At 46.9% G+C, this 17,556-nt stretch overlaps 1 protein-coding gene across 3 annotated transcripts in view; it reads left to right on the top strand.

The window, feature by feature from the left end:
- The window catches only part of FBXO10 (F-box protein 10), a 68,877-nt gene that overhangs the window by 24,958 nt on the left and 26,363 nt on the right, over positions 1 to 17,556 (top strand). For all 3 annotated transcript variants that reach the window (XR_002517516.2, XM_009188481.4, XM_009188482.4), the window contains exons 2-3: positions 10,866 to 11,456; positions 15,362 to 16,195. Coding sequence is in view for 2 of the 3 variants with exons in the window: in XM_009188481.4 (XP_009186745.3) it covers positions 10,866 to 11,456; positions 15,362 to 16,195 (1,425 nt within the window). In the remaining variant the exon portion in view is untranslated. The remainder of the gene's footprint in view (positions 1 to 10,865; positions 11,457 to 15,361; positions 16,196 to 17,556) is intronic.

Here is a 17,556-nt window from a genome sequence, read left to right as displayed (position 1 = left end):
TCGGCTCACTGCCAGCTCTGCCTCCTGGGTTCACACCATTCTCCTGCCTCAGCCTCCTGAGTAGCTGGGACTACAGGCGCCCGCCACCACGCCTGGCTATTTTTTTTTGTATTTTTAGTAGAGATGGCATTTCACCGTGTTAGCCAGGATGGTCTCAATCTCCTGACCTCGTGATCCACCTGCCTCAGCCTCCCAAAGTGCTGGGATCACAGGTGTGAGCCACCGCGCCCGACCATAAATGTCTGTTCTTTATAGATGAGTCAGATTCAAGAATTCTGACACAGTTGCACTAAACAGACTAAGACATAAATTGGTACTGGAGGAGTGGGGTGTTGCTGTAACAAACACCTAAAAATGTAGAAGCAACTTGGAAACAGATAATGGGTAGAGGCTGGAACAGTTTTGAAGCAAATGCTGGAAAATACTTCATTGACATAAACGCCACATTAAGGGTGGTTCTGGCCAGAGCCTGGGAAAAGAAGGGATATAGGGGAAGCCTCATTCTTCTTACAGATTACTCGAGTGGTTGCAACAGTGAAGACTAGTCTGATGAGGTCTCAGACAGAAATGAGGAATAAGGTACTGGAAACTGGAAGAAAGGTTATCTTTCTTATAAGGTGGCAAAGAATTTGGCTGAATCAATGTCTGTGTCCTAGGACCCTATAGAAGGAGAAAAGAGAAAGCTAGGAAAGCTAGGTGATTTGGCAGAAGAAATCTCTAAGCAGCAAAACATTCACAATGTTGCGAGACTGCTTCTAACTGCTTATAGTAAAATGGGAGAAGAAAGGATTTAAAGACAATTTATAATTAAAAGGGAAGCAGAACACAAAGATTTGAAAAACTCTCAGTCTGGTTATGTAAAGAATTTTTAAAATGGTTTAGAAGAGAAAACCAAGGGTGTGGCCAAGTGACCATTTGATTTTCAAGGCTGCTTCTGCCGTCACAGGCCTTGAATGCTAGTGCTATGAGGGCAAACCAGCTTAAAGGGACAGGCCCAAGGTACTCTTGGAACCTTGGAGCTCATTGCTTAGGGATGTTTCAGGCCTCTGTTCTCTGGTCACCCCACTGGTGGCTCAAGCAGGCCCAGGTGTGGCTGGGCTACAGATCCCAGGGCACAAGCAGTCTACCTTGGTGCTATCCCCGTGGGGCTAACTGTAGACTTGCCGAGTGCAAGAGCTGTGGAGTCATGTGTGCCTCTACCTAGATTTCAAAGGATGCTGCAGGGAGCCCCTATTTGGGCTCCAACTAGAGTGACCTAGTGGAGTCTTGGAAGCAGGGCCACTAGCACATAGCACCAGCCTGGGAAAGCCACAGGTATTAACTGCAAACCTTCAGAGCTGTGTGGGCTATGTCTAGCAATGCTGTGGAGGCAGGGCCTTCCAGGGCCTTGGAGACCCAGCCCCCAACCCATTGTGTCCAGAAGGTTGGACATGGAGTCAAAGAAGATTATTCTCCAGCCTTAAGATTTAGTGTTGTTTGCCCTGTTTTGGACTTACTTCGGACCAGTGACTTTTTTCTTCTTGTCTGTTTCTCTCTTGCAGTGGGAATGTCTATCCTGTGCTATCCCACCATTGTATTTTGGAAGCACATAGCTTGTTTGATTTTACAGGCTCACAGCTGGAGGGGAATTTGCCTTAGGATGAATCATGCCTTGACTGTCATCCATATCTGGTTTAGATGAGACTGTGGACTTAGACTTTAAAATTGATGCTGGAACAAGTTAAGACTTTTTGGGGCTATTGGGATGGATGCACTTTGCATGTGAGAAGGACATGAATTTTGAGAGCCAATCACTTTCAGAGAACAACAGGGAACCCATTCGTTATCTTGAAAACTGAGAAATAGGCTGGATGCAGTGCCTCATGCCTGTAATCGCAGCACTTTGGGAGGCCGAGGTAGGTGGATCACTTGAGGCCAGGAATTCAAGACCAACCTGGCCAACATGGGTAAACCCCATCTCTACAAAAACTACAAAAATTAGCTGGGCATGGTGGTGGGCGCCTGTAGTCCCAGCAACTTGGGTGGCTGAGGCAGAGAATCGCTTGAACCTGGAAGGCTGAGATCATTGAACCTTCTGTGAACCTGGAAGCCAAGATCACGCCACTGCACTCCAGCCTGGGCAACACAGCAAGACTCTGTCTCAAAAAAAAAAAAAAAAAAAGAGGCTGGGCACAGTGGCTTATGCCTGTAATCCCAGCACTTTAGGAGGCTGAGCTGGGCCAATCACTTGAGGTCAGGAGTTTGAGACCAGCCTGGCCAACACAATGAAACCCCGTCTCTACTAAAAATACAAAAATTACCCATGCATTGTGGCAGGTGCCTGTAATACCAGCTACTCAGGAGGCTGAGGTGAGACAATCACTTGAACCTGGGAGGTGGAGGTTGCAGTGAGCCAAGATCATGCCTCTGCACTCCAGCCTGGGCAACAGAGTGAGACTCCGTCTCAAAAAAAAAAAAAAAAAAAAAAAAAAAACACCAAAAAACGGAAACAAAACAAAAGAAGAAAACTGAGAAATAAAAGGAAAGCGTCAAGCTGGCTCTTCCTGTATGTACTGTGCCACTGGATAACCAAATAGTGGATGAATAGAATTACAAAATCTCCTTATAAAATTATTTCAGCTAATCAAAGCCAAATGAGTTTTGATTGGGCTTGGTTTTTGTTTTGTTTTGTACTGTTTTTGGTGTTCTTTGGTGAATTAAGAGTATTAACATTTCGTTACCACCAATGAATTGCTGGATAGAGGCATTGAGCACCACTGGCTACTAACATCAAAAAAGAGACAACCAGAAATGTGGCTCCTAATAAAAAGGTGCAATGCCACTTGTAGTGTTGCTAAAGGGGTTGAGCCTGAGTTTGAGCAAGCCTCTGGATCCAGCTGCCAGCATGCAGGAAGTGCAGGTGACAGGAACAAGTGAACTCTCCTTCAAGTAATGCGTACTGTCAGCAAAATTCAGACCATGAGAAACTGGTCAGATGAGTCAGGGTTTTCTTTTTTTTTTTTTTTTTTTTTGAGACTGAGTCTGGCTCTGTCGCCCAGGCTGGAGTGCAGTGGCCGGATCTCAGCTCACTGCAAGCTCCGCCTCCCGGGTTTACGCCATTCTCCTGCCTCAGCCTCCCGAGATGCTGGGACCACAGGCGCCCGCCACTTCGCCCGGCTAGTTTTTTGTATTTTTTAGTAGAGATGGGGTTTCACCGTGTTAGCCAGGATAGTCTCGATCTCCAGACCTCATGATCCGCCCGTCTCGGCCTCCCAAAGTGCTGGGATTACAGGCTTGAGCCACCGCGCCCGGCCGAGTCAGGGTTTTCAACAAATAAATTGTAAAGAAAAGATAGAGGGGAACCGGCAGATGAAATGAGAATCAAAAGACCTATCAAAGCCACAAACTTGGCCGGGCGCGGTGGCTCACGCCTGTAATCCCAGCACTTTGGGAGGCTGAGGTGGGCAGATTACGAGGTCAGGAGCTCGAGACCATCCTGGCTAACACAGTGAAACCCCGTCTCTACTAAAAATGTGAAAAAATTAGCCAGGCTTGGTGGTGGGCGCCTGTAGTCCCAGCTACTCGGAAGGCTGAGGCAGGACAATGGCGTGAACCCGGGAGGCAGAGCTTGCAGTGAGCCAAGATCCCGCCACTGCACTCCAGCCTGGGCGACAAAGCAAGACTCCTTCTCAAAAAAAGAAAAAGAAAAGAAAAAAAGCCACAAACTTAAGGACAAAACTAAAAACTCTGGCCTCTAAGGATGCATAATGAGGTGATAAAACCATAAAGAAATGCTCAGATGTGAATTCTACACAAATCAAGACTGAACTTACTTTTTGAGGAAGGGTTGGAATGGGGGACACAGAGAGGCTTTTAGGGCGCTGGCAACATTTTGTGTTTGATCCAGGTGGTGGTGAACAGGATACTTGCCTTGTAAAATGATTCCCTAAACTACACATTTGCTTTGTGTGATCTGTGTTTTGTTTCACGTTTAAAATGTTGGCTAGAGCTGTTCTCCGGGTGCTATAGGAGCCCAGGGGAGTCACTTAATTTCTGAGGGGAGAGGATAAGGAAAGGTCCTCTGAAAGGTATTATTGTAAAGGTGAGGGTAGGTTGGGAGCAGTATCAGAGATGAGGCTAGAGAAAGACAAGCTCACAACTGATCTTCTGTACTAGGCTTGACCCAGGACTCCATGGGGAACCACTGAGGAATTTTAAGCCAACAAGTGACAAGATCAGATTTGTATTTTAGAAAGATCCCCGGGCGCAGTGGCTCACACCTGTAACACCAGCACTTTGCGAGACTGAGGCGGGCGGATCATGAGGTCAGGAGATCAAGACCATCCTGGCTAATATGGTGAAACCCCATTTCTACTAAAAATACAAAAAATGAGCCGGGCATGGTGGCACATGCCTGTAGTCTCAGCTACCCAGGAGGCCGAGGCAGGAGAATCGCTTGAACTCAGGAGGCAGAAGTTTCAGTGAGCCAAGATGGCACCACTGCACTCCAGCCTGGGCAACAGAGGGAGACTCCGTCTCAAAAAAAAAAAAAAAAAAAAAAGAAGACTGTAATAGTAATCCAAACCAAAGAAGTAATGCAGGGACAGGGAGGTTAGTGAAGAAAGTATTGATAGGAGAGATTGCTTAAGGAGGCAAAAACACAGGACTTCAGAGAATATTTCGTAGAGAGGGAGGGAAAGAGGGAGAAAAGAAATCAAGGAGGTTTCTCTAGTTCTGTCTTGGGCAGCTAGGTGGAAAATGATGGTGTTATTATTAACCCAGGAATATAGTACAGGTGGCGGAGCAGGGATTGGGAGAGATGATAATATATACTATTTAAAAAATGGAGATGATGTTTACATGCAATGATATGCACAGAGCTGAAGCATACAATCCAGTGAGGTTTCTGTTTTTTATTTTTTATTTTTTGAGATGGAGTCTCACTCTGTCACCCAGGCTGGAGTGCAGTGGCACAGTCTTGGCTCCCAGGTTCAAGTGATTCTCCTGCCTCAGCCTACCAAGTAGCTGGGATTACAGGCACGCACCATCACGCCTGGATAATTTTTGTGTTTTTAGTAGAAACGGGGTATCACCATGTTGGCCAGGCTGGTCTCAAATTCATGACCTCAGGTGATCCACCCGCCTTGGCCTCCGAAAGTGCTGGGATTACAGGCATGAGCCACCGCACCCAACCTCCAGTGAGGGTTTTTTGATGTATGCACCCATATAACTAACACACCAGTCAAGATATAAAACATTTCCTTCACCCTAAAGTTCCCTTGTAACCCCTTCCAGTTAATCTCCACCTTGCTGGCAAGCACTGTTTTGTTGTGTTTGTTTTTTGAGACAGGGTTTTGCTGTCGCCCAGGCTGGAGTGCAGTGACACCATCAGCTTACTGTAACCTCAAACTCCTAGACTCAAGGGATTCTCCCACCTCAGCCTCCTGAGTAGCTGGGACTACAGGTGGACACCACCATGCCTGGCAAAACTTTTTTAACTTTTTTGTAGAGACAGAGTCTTGCTATGTTGTCCAGGCTGATCTCAAACCGGACTCAAGCTGTCCTCCCACCTCAGCTTCCCAAAGTGCTGGCATTACAGGGGTGAGCCACTGTGCCTGGCCTAAGCGCTATTTTAATTTTTATGACCAAGGCTAGTTTTGTCTTTTTTGTTTGTTTTGTTTTGTTTTTTGAGATAAGTGGCTTGCTCTGTCACCCAAGCTTAAGTGCAGTGGCTCAATCCTGTTTCACTGCAGCCTTGATTTCCTGGGCTTAAGTGATCCTCCCACCTCAACCACCCTAGTAGCTGGAACTACAGGTGTGCGTCACAACACTCAGCTAATTTTTTGTTTTTTGTTTTGTTTTGTTTTTAGAGATGGGGTCTCAGCATGTTACCTAAGCTGGTCTCAAACTCCCGAACTCAAGTAGTCCACCTACCTGGACCTCCCAAAGTGCTGGGATTACAGGCATCTGCCACTGCGCCCAGCCCCAGCATATTATTTTTGAGGTTCATACATGTTCTTGTCTATATCAATGGTTTATCCCTTTTTATTGCTGAATAGTACCCAGTCGTACAAATACACCAGAACTTGTTTATCCACACTTCTGTTGATGGACATTTGGGTTGTTTCTAGTTTGTTTGTTTGTTTTACTATTATGAATACAGCTGCTGTAAACATTCTTGTCTAAGTCTTTGTAAACACCTATTTTCATTTATCTTGTATAAATAATTAGGAGTGGAATTCCTGGGTCATAGGATAGGTCTGCATTTAACTGTAGAAGAAACTGAAACACTTTTTCTAAAGTGATTCTAAGGCCAGACGTGGTGGCTCACACCTGTAATCCCAGCACTTTGGGAGGCCAAGGCAGGCGGATCACTTGAGGTCAGAAGTTTGAGACCCGCCTGGCCAATATGGTGAAACCCTGTCTCTACTAAAAATACAAAAATTAGCCAGGCATGGTGGCACGCACCTGTAGTCCCAGCTACTTGGGAGGCTGAGGCACGAGAATTGCTTGAACCTGGGAGGCAGAGGCTGCAGTGAGCAAAGATCATGGCCACTGCATCCAAAAAAAAAGAAAAAGACATCTCTAGGAGTTACTCCATGATTTGTCAACCTATTAGTGAAGGTCTTTTGCCAACTTTGTTTTGTTTTGTCTTTCACTATGTCTTCTCCCCTCTTATTAAACTGTCAGCAACTTGAGCACAGAGACCATGTCTTAATCCCGATTTATTAATATTTTCTCTTAGGACCTGTTACATAATAAGGCTTAATAGATGTCTGTCGGATGAGTGAACGAACAAAATTAAACACAGAAGTTAAGTGGAAAATTAGAATAATTTTCATAGCAGGTGATCCCTACTACATCCGATGAAGTCTTGCCTTGAACATGTGCAGCTCAGCCTTCAGCCTAGGAACTGCCCCTCCTCCCCCACCCCCTCTGTGCTATTCAGTCTATTCTGGTACCTCGCCTCACAAATGCAAGCCTCTTCAGCAGCGCAGAACTCAAATCTGCCTTCCTGGTGGGACTGCCACTCTGCTTGGGCTCTATCTCTTTACACCATAGTAAGAAAGTGCCTCAGAATGAACGCCAGGATGTTCTTGGCACTCACCTCCTATGTTTCCTTTCTTTCAAAACTCAGTCTTTTTTTTTTTTTTGAGATGGAGTTTCGCTCTTGTCCAGGCTGGAGTGCGATGGTGTGATCTCAGCTCACTGCAACCTCCGCCTCCCGGGTTCAAGTGATTCTCCTGCCTCAACCTCCTAAGTAGCTGGGATTATAAGTGTGCACCACCACACCCGGCTAATTTTGTATTTTTAGCAGAGACAGGGTTTCACCATGTTGGTGAGGCTGTTCTTGAACTCCTGACCTCAAGTGGTCCACATACCTCGGCCTCCCAAAGTGCTGAGATTACAGATGTGAGCCCCCGCACTCAGCCAAAAGTCACAGTCTTGAGCAGCTTACTGCTCAGTGCCTGAAAACACATATTCACTTGCCTCATATATTTTGTCCAGCTTTATAGTTGTTTATGGCAGGAAGGGAATATCCAGTTTCAGTTACTCTGTCATGGCCTGAAGTGGAAGTGAGGGTTCCATTTTGGACATGATGTTCAGTTTTTGGTATCTATGGAACATCCAGGTAGAAATGTCCAAAAGAGAATTGGATATTCACGTGTGGAGCTTGAAAGATGATTGGGGCTAGACATTTGGATTTTGTAGTCATGCATTTCCAGTGGTAGTTGAAGCCAAGGGAATGGACGTGAATTGCTCAGCTACAAAGTGGATAGAGAATGAGTAGAGGAACAATTTTCTCTTAAAAAGCCTGAACGGCCAGGCATGAGGCTCATGTCTGTAATCCCAGCACTTTGGGAGGCCAAGATGGGCTAGATCACAAGGTTAGGAGTTCGACACCAGCCTGACCAAAATGGTGAAACCCCATCTTTACTAAAAATACAAAAAAATTAGCCGGGCATGGTGGTGCACACCTGTAATCCCAGCAACAGCTACTCAGGAGGCTGAGGCAGGAGAATCACTTGAACCTGGAAGGCAGATGTTGCAGTGAGCCGAGATCGCGCCACTGCACTCCGGCCTGGGTGATACAGCGAGACTCTGTCTCCAAAAAAGAAAAAAAGCCCGAGAATGTATAACTAAAGAAATAAATGAAGAACAGGAAACATCAGTGTCATAGAAGCTGCCATAAATAAACTGGTGTCCATCTTGGGGAGTGGCAGATGCCAACTTTTCTCTCTTAGTAAAGTCTCACTGGTGATCATTAGAGAAGAACCTACTCACCTGGGCTCCAGTATGAATCTGCAGAATTAAAGCCACGCCTGTCTTGAGGAAGCTCAGCATTTCTTCTAGACATAATCATACATTTGTGCTCCTAGCCTTCTTGGAGCTTAGATAACTGACAAGTATGATTAGCATTTTCATAAAATTGAGAGGATACCCAAGGCCCTAGAGAGGTCAACAATTTGATGAAGGTCAGTTGTTTCTAGTCCTACTTTATTTATTTATTTATTTATTTATTTATCTATGAAATGGAGTCTCACTCTGTCACCCAGGCTGGAGTGTAGTGAGGCAGTCTTGGCTCACTGCAACCTCTGCCTCCTAGGTCCAAACGATTCTCCTGCTTCAGCCTCCCAAGTAGCTGGGATTACAGGTGGCCACGACCACGCCCAGCTAATTTTTGTTTTGTTTTGAGACAGAGTCCTGCTGTGTCGCCCGGGCTGGAGTGTAGTGGCACGATCTTTGCTCACTACAACCTCCACCTCCCGGGTTCAGGCAATTCTCCTGTCTTAGCCTCATGAGTTGCTGGGACTATAGGCACACGCCCCGAAGCCTGGCTAATTTTTTTGTATTTTTAGTAGAGGCAGGGTTTCACTATTTTGGCCAGGCTGGTCTCGAACTCCTGACCTCAGGTGATCCACCTGCCTTGGCATCCCAAAGTGCTGGGATTACAGGCACGAGCCACTGCACCCAGCCAAATTTTTGTGTTTTTTAGTAGAGACGAGTTTTCACCACGTTGGCCAGGCTATTCTGGAACTCCTGACCTCAGGTAATCCACCCACCTTGGCCTCCCAAAGTGCTGGGATTATAGGCATGAGCCACCATGTCCGGCCATTTTTCTAGTTTCTACTTTCTAGTTGTCTAGGGACTTGGGTTTCAGACTTGGAAGTTGCTCTAGGTCATCTACTCGGTCCCCTTGTTTTTTAAGTGGGAAAATTGACACTCATAAATGAGAGACTTTCAACTAGGTATAAAAACAAGTAAATGAAGCCAGCTTACATCATCAGGGATATCTGATGGCATTCAAAGGGCAAGGATAAAGCTGGGCTTTGAGAATAGACTAGAGCCATGACCTGCAGTGCTATAGAAAACTGGACGCCCCTTGCTTCTGCCCTTTTCTCTGCTTTTTTCTGTGTCTCTAATTTATTCTTCTCTCAATGTAGATCAGCTTCTTCTGTCTTTTCTCCTCCTATGCCCCAGCCTGGGGAAAATGATCACCAGAGGCTATTCCTGAGTTTATAGCTTAGGAAAGAGGTCACTCATTCCCCACCATTCAGGAATGAGGCCAGCCTGATTCTAGAATTGCAACTCCTGTTCTCCTGGGAAAGGTCTCGATGGCCCCTTTAGAACCATCCAGAGTCCAATCAGTAGCAGTCAAGGGGTCGGGGATCCTTTGTTCTACACACACATCTGCTGGGAGCCTTACCTCTATAATCATGTGATTTAAATCACTGGTAGGGGAGAAGAAGATTTTCCAGAAAAAGCAATAGGTAGATGGCTGGGCAGCCAGCCCATAGGGGTTCAGAATAACCAATTAACTGCTCAGGATAACCAATGGCAGAGCCAGGACCAAAACCCACAGCATCTGATTCAGCAGTAGTCTTTCCTGGGGCTGCCCCACATGGGGAAACAGTAATTACTTGATCTGGGAATGAGCAGAGACAGACAGATGGACAGTCACTGCCTCAGTTCTTTCCTAATAGTATGAAGAGATAGAGGTCTCTTCCCTGAGAGTGTAGGGGATCCAGAGCTCTAGGAGCCTAACAGCCAAAGGTGTGTTCCCTCTTAGGAGTCCAGACTCTTCTAGTTGCAAGTCATAGAAACCCAAATCAAACCAGCTTGAGCAAAAGGGGGATTTAGTAGAAGGCCATTGGGATATCCTACAAAATTGAAGGAAGAACTGTAGATTCTAAGACATCTTTAAGAATCTGGAATCGGTGCTATCAGGACACACACACGCACGTGCTCACCTTGTTTTCTTCCTCTTTTTAAAGTGTCATATTTCTGTTTGGCTTTTATACCACAAAGTTTCCTCCACACGATGGTGAACCTGGCAGTTCTGGAGTCATAGCCTTATAACATCTGACCATAGAGAAAAGAGAGTCTTCCTTGCTAATTCCTGGTAGAAAAATCTAGAGTAGGATTCACATTGAAAGGATGGGTCCTCTGACTGGCTGGGCCTTGTTTATTTGCTCACCCTTGGGCTCAGGAGATAGCAGGGGGTATTTTAAGAAAGGTACTGGAGGCCGGGTACGGTGCCTCACACTTGTAATCCCAGCATTTTGGGAGGCCAAGCTGGGCAGATCACCTGAGGTTGGGAGTTTGAGACCAGCCTGACCAACATGGAGAAACCCAGTCTCTACTAAAAATACAAAATTAGCCAGGCATGGTAGTGCATGCCTGTAACCCCAGCTACTTGGGAGGCTGAGGCAGGAGAATCGCTTGAATCTGGGAGGTGGAGGTTGTGGCGAGGCCGAGATCGTGCCACTACACTCCAGCCTGGGCAACAAGAGTGAAACTCCATCTAAAAAAAAAAAAATTTAAAAGGGGGACTGGTAAGTAGGGTAGACAGAGATCTCTTTTGTTTTGTGTCTGTCTCCTAGGTGACCATGGAGGCTGGTGGCCTGCCCTTGGAGCTGTGGCGCATGATCTTAGCCTACTTGCACCTTCCCGACCTGGGCCGCTGCAGCCTGGTATGCAGGGCCTGGTATGAACTGATCCTCAGTCTCGACAGCACCCGCTGGCGGCAGCTATGTCTGGGTTGCACCGAGTGCCGCCACCCCAATTGGCCCAACCAGCCAGATGTGGAGCCTGAGTCTTGGAGAGAAGCCTTCAAGCAGCATTACCTTGCCTCCAAGACATGGACCAAGAATGCCTTGGACTTGGAGTCTTCCGTCTGCTTTTCTCTATTCCGCCGGAGGAGGGAACGACGTACCCTGAGTGTTGGGCCAGGCCATGAGTTTGACAGCCTGGGCAGTGCCTTGGCCATGGCCAGCCTGTATGACCGAATTGTGCTCTTCCCAGGTGTGTACGAAGAGCAAGGTGAAATCATCCTGAAGGTGCCCGTGGAGATTGTAGGGCAGGGGAAGTTGGGTGAAGTGGCCCTGCTGGCCAGCATTGATCAGCACTGCTCAACCACACGCCTGTGCAACCTCGTCTTCATGCCAGCCTGGTTCTCACCCATCATGTATAAGGTGGGTGTCCACATCAGTAGACAGCCTTTCTAGTCCTGACCCCAGGGGCTTGGCCTCTTTTCTGGGTTTTTAATCCTTTTTTTGGTTGGAATTGAAAGTTAGGAGTTATTATTATACTCATACTCCTCTGAGTGCTGAACCAGTTGAGAAACAGGCACAGTGATCAGTAGAGCTCAGAATTCTGCTTTATTCCTGGTAAAGCTGTATTTAAAAATGGCTTGGGCTTGGAACCAAAATTCTTTTGCACCTCTTCCCTTTCCAACTGGACCAACTGGAGCCACCAGTGGAGCAGCTAGGCGGGAAAGCCGGGTTCTGGGAGCATGCCACTTAGTGACAGGAAGCAGAGAGCACATTAGCTGCTCGTGGAGGCAGGCCCGAGCGAGAGCCACAGAGGAAAAAGGCTATACAGGACTAGTCACCTTCAGCACATGAACCCCACACCCTGTATGGGATCAAGGGAGGGCAGGCTTTTACCATGATTTGCTAATTCTCAAGGGCGATGGTGAGAAGGTCAGGAAATATTTGTCCAACACATTCCTTCTGTGAACGCAGAGCCAGAAGATGGTTCAAAGTAAAGCAGGTATCCAGGTGTTGGTAGTTCCTGGCAGAACAGTCTATAGCTTATACATTGCCTAGAAACTTGGATTATATAGGCAGTCAATAAAAATTACATCGCTTTCCTGCCTGCTCATAAAAAATAAAAGAGGCCGGGTGCGGTGGCTCAAGCCTGTAATCCCAGCACTTTGGGAGGCCGAGACGGGTGGATCACAAGGTCAGGAGATCGAGACCATCCTGGCTAACATGGTGAAACCCCGTCTCTATTAAGAAATACAAAAAACTAGCCGGGCGAGGTGGCAGGCGCCTGTAGTCCCAGCTACTCGGGAGGCTGAGGCCGGAGAATGGCGTGAACCTGGGAGGCGGAGCTTGCAGTGAGCTGAGATCCGGCCACTGCACTCCAGCCTGGGTAACAGAGCAAGACTCCGTCTCAAAAAAAAAATAAATAAATAAATAAATAAATAAATAAATAAATAAAAGATTTTTGGCCGGGCGCAGTGGCTCACACCTGTAATCTCAGCACTTTGGGAGGCCAAGGCAGGTGGATCACCTGAGGTCAGGAGTTCGAGACCAACATGGTGAAACCCTGTCTCTACTAAAAATACAAAATTAGCGGGGCATGGTGGCAGCAGGAGAGTAACTCAGGAGAATCGCTTGAACCCGGGAGGCCGAGGTTGCAGTGAGCTGAGATCCTGCCATCACGCTCCAGCCTGGGGAACAAGAGTGAGACTTCGTCTCAAAAAAAAAAAAACGGCCAGGCGCGGTGGCTCAAGCCTGTAATCCCAGCACTTTGGGAGGCCGAGATGGGCGGATCACGAGGTCAGGAGATCGAGACCATCCTGGCTAACACGGTGAAACCCATCTCTACTAAAAATACAGAAAACAATTAGCCTGGTGTGGTGGCGGGCGTCTGTAGTCCCAGCTACTCTGGAGGTTGAGGCAGGAGAATGGTGTGAACCTTGGAGGCAGAGCTTGCAGTGAGCTGAGTCACTGGCCACTGCACTCCAGCCTGGGCAACAGAGCAAGACTCCGTCTCAAAAAAAAAAAAAAAAAGAAAACTATATATATGTATATATATATGTGTGTGTGTGTATATATATATAAGATTTTTTTAAGTATATTGTCATTATTACCAATAACAATTGTCTCTCATGTTTGTAATGATCCTTATACCACTGGTCATTTATAACAGACATATGTCATATGCATGCCATATGCCTTATAGCCATTGTCTCATGGGTTCCTCTCCACATGTCTATGAGATAGGTAATGTCATCTGATTTTATAGATGAGGAAATGGAGGTTCAGCAAGATTAAGTGTCATATCAAGGTCTCAGACTTAGTAAGATCCAAAGCCTATTCATAATCTAGGTGACTTTCCATCTGTCACCTCATTGGACCCCCACAGCAAACGTGTGTAGATGAAGTAGATGTAGTATCCCTATTTTGCAAATGAGGGCTACTGAAGGTCAGAGATGGTAAGTAACTTTCTCAAGTGGGTAATTAGGGAAGTTAGATCCCAAATTTAGGCCTTCTCATCTAAATGCTTATAAAATTACATCATGCTATGTTACCTAAAAGCTTAAAAGCCTGTGTTTTAGCCCTAGAGTATTTCAGAAGAACTGATGAACTTCCCGGTGCTGCTCTGCAGGCCCAGAAGGAGAGTTTGTTTCTGGAAAGAAACAATGTTCCAGACCCTTCACATTTTGTAATGCATTTATTCTTAGAGTAATATTTTGATTTCAGCCTCTACTTCTCCCTCAGAAGTACAACCATAGATCCTCAAGGGATGAGGCCTGGCATTAGACTTGTTCGTAGCCTGCCCTCTGGCTTAGTGCTTAGCATATAACATACGTTAGTTAGTATTCAGTCCGTGATTGTTTTTCAACTAAAGGAGGCACGGGGGCCTGGGATGGTCTTGCCTGAAAAATGCAAAGGCCAAGGCGATTTCACAGCAGTTTTCAGTGACTTCTAAGGAGAACCTTAGCAGTGGCTCTGCATCTCCAGAGAGCTGGCTTTTATCTTTAGAGAGAAAATGGATTTAAATAGCAAGGAAAAATTAGGTTAGCCATAAGGAAGAACTTGGAGAAGTTAAGGGGGCTTAAATTCTGGGACAATCTATCAAAGATCACTGCTAGAGAATTTTAAAAATTGTTCAAGGGGTAAGTACGTCTGGATTATTAAATAGAATCATGAGATAGTCCCCTCATTTGATGGTTCACATACATCTGATGAAGTACGTGTGAAATCCAGAAACAGGTCTTTTTCAGGAATAGAGAGTGAATGGGCCTCACCAAGACTGCTTCTCAGTCGGGCCCAGAGAGCCAAGGGGCCCAAATGAATTAGGCAGGAGAGTTTGGCACTGCCCCATCTCCACCCCAAACTCTTGAGGACACTCTGCTCCTTGTGTCCCTGACCCCAGATGATAATAACTGACTTTGACTGAGTGCCAAGTTTGTGCCTAGCATGGTGCTTTGTGAACTAGTGAGCCCCATGCTGCAGACAAGGAAACTGAGGCTTAAAGAGGTGAAGTCATTTGTCCAAGATAACACTTGCAGTCAACCCCCAGAGCCCATGCTTTTTTTTTTTGACACTGAATCTTGCTCTGTCGCCCAGGCTGGAGTGCACTGGCGCGATCTCGACTCACTGCAACCTCTGCCTCCCAGGCTTAAGCTATTCTCATGCCTCAGCCTTCCAAGTAGCTAGGACTATAGGCACACGCCACCACGCTTGGCTAATTTTTGTATTTTTAGTGGAGATGAGGTTTCACCATGTTGACCAGGCAGGTCTCGAACTCCTGACCTCAAGTGATCTGCCCATCTTGGCCTTCCAACGTGCTGGAACTACAGGCATGAGCCACCACACCTGGCAGAGCCCATGCTTTAAACTACTGTTCAGTGCTTCCTGGCGATGGCAGTATACTTTGTCCCCTCTCTTTAGAGACATATTTTGCTGTGCACCACATGCATCAGTTGCCACACAGAACTCTTTGCCAGCACATGTGGCCAGGCCTCTCTCACTGCCTGTCCCAGCCCTGGCGCATGGCTTGAGACTTGAGGTTTTAGGAGGAGTCATGATGCAGTGTGAACTTCTCTGCCATCATCTACTTGTCTCCCTTCCTTTGAGATTAGAAGGATGGAGGTGCAGGCAGCTCCAGTTTCCCTCCCTCTCCGATGCAGAGCAGCTCCCCAGTTCGTTTTGGGGACAGCTGACGTCCAGACCCCAGTGGGGAGGGGAAGATGATCAGCAGAACAAATGGCCTTTCCATGTTCTACCCTCCTTAAAGGGCAGCTAGAGTCCAAAACAAATCTCATCCCCCTTACAGCCATTTTCTTCTTTTCATTCCCCAGACAACATCAGGTCATGTCCAATTTGACAACTGCAACTTTGAGAATGGGCACATCCAGGTCCACGGTCCGGGTACTTGCCAAGTGAAGTTCTGTACCTTCAAAAACACTCATATCTTCCTGCACAACGTGCCCCTGTGTGTCCTGGAAAACTGTGAATTTGTGGGCAGCGAAAACAACTCTGTGACTGTTGAGGGTCACCCATCTGCAGATAAGAACTGGGCCTACAAGTATCTACTAGGGCTTATCAAGTCCTCACCCACTTTTCTCCCCACAGAGGACTCTGACTTTTTAATGTCCCTGGACCTAGAGAGCCGGGACCAGGCCTGGAGCCCAAAGACCTGTGACATTGTTATCGAGGGCAGCCAGAGCCCTACCAGCCCAGCCTCTAGCTCCCCAAAGCCAGGCTCCAAGGCAGGCTCACAGGAGGCAGAAGTGGGTAGTGATGGTGAAAGGGTGGCCCAGACCCCAGACAGCAGCGATGGAGGCCTGAGTCCCAGCGGTGAGGATGAAGATGAGGACCAGCTGATGTACAGACTATCCTATCAAGTGCAGGGCCCACGCCCTGTATTGGGGGGCTCATTTCTGGGCCCACCTCTGCCAGGAGCATCCATTCAGCTGCCCAGCTGCCTAGTGCTGAACTCACTGCAGCAGGAGCTGCAGAAGGACAAGGAGGCCATGGCACTGGCCAACTCTGTGCAGGGCTGCCTCATCCGCAAGTGCCTCTTCCGGGATGGGAAGGGAGGCGTCTTCGTCTGCTCCCACGGCAGAGCCAAGATGGAAGGAAACATCTTCCGGAACCTGACTTACGCAGTGCGGTGTATACATAATAGCAAGGTGCTGTCATGACTTTAGATTGGTCGGGGGCTCCTGGGGCTATATGTAGGAAGGGTTTGATGGGGCTATTTTGCATTTTAAAAATAATTTTCTTTAAACTTATTCACACACACTTGACGTCATGTCCTTCATCTGATTTGGAAAGGGCAGAAACAATTTTTCTCATTTCACAGAAAGAGAGGCCCAGAGAGAGAACGTGGTTTACTCAGGGTTACATAGCAAGTTAGGCAGAATTGAGACTAGAAATGCGGGTCTCCTGCCTCTTTTCACTAAGTCACACATCTCACCCATGTCGGAGTAGGAGAAACAAAGTCTTTGGCCTGAATAAGAGAAAATTCAGGGAGATATGATTACTGCCTTCACTCCAAACTGGAGTAGGGTTGTTGAGAAGGCTTCCCAGAAGAGGAAACGTGTGTGCTGGGTGCAATGAGTACAAGGTCCAGAGAAAACTGGACGTGTGATGAGAAGGGGTGGAGAGTGAGGGTGTCCCAGCAGCAGGAACATCCTGTGCCAGGGCCTGGGTGTGAGGTTGAATTCAACCATGCAGTGGGGATAGGTTGAAGGATGAAGCTGGGGGTGAGTAAAAACTACCTTACCCAGGTCTAGAATCCCCCTTAAGACATTTGGACCTTATGCTAAGAACAGTCCTAGCCACTGCTGCAATCGGCACCTTGTATGTGCTGGGACTTAGGGCACCACAGGACAATCTGCAAATCCTATAAATGGCTGATGACAGGAAGGCCTTCCGAAGGGAAAGACAGCCCATGCAGAAGAAAGCATGGCATAGCACCTAGGTTCGAGTCTCACTTCTCCACTAACTCGCTGTAAACATGACCTTCACTTCTGTAAAATGGAAATAAGCATCCCTATTTTTCTCCTCTCACTGGCTATTGGAGGTCCCATGCCGGAAGTACTCAAACTAAAGAACATTGTACAAAGGTCACTCATGAGTGTTGCAGGCTTCTAAAATGGTTCATAGCAATCGCATTTTAATTAATTTAAATTTAATTGTGTTTTCCCCAGCCCACTTCCAAAGAGGATTTCAGGTGATGTTACTTTGAAAGCATAATGCAAGACTGCTGTACACAGAATAAAAGAAAATGGCCAAATAAAAAGGGAAAGGTGATAGCTTTGCTGTCGTGAGTACCATGATGAAAGGATCTGGTTGAAGCCCTCAAGGAAGGCATTCTTCCTTGCATAGTTATTGAGAATATGGCTTTCTAGTTAAATTCTGGCTCTGCGCCTTAAGTCCTGTGGACTAATGTTACTACCTTTCTCCAGGACGTGATGAGGATTAGCTAAGGTCACAAATGTGAAGTGCTTAGCAGTGTGCCTGTTATATAGCAAGTGCTTGATAAATG

Source organism: Papio anubis, chromosome 13 (assembly GCF_008728515.1).
Source record: "Papio anubis isolate 15944 chromosome 13, Panubis1.0, whole genome shotgun sequence".
Lineage (NCBI taxonomy): Eukaryota > Metazoa > Chordata > Mammalia > Primates > Cercopithecidae > Papio > Papio anubis.
The sequence above is the reverse complement of the archived record's forward strand: the minus strand, read 5'-3'. Positions and strand labels throughout refer to the sequence as shown.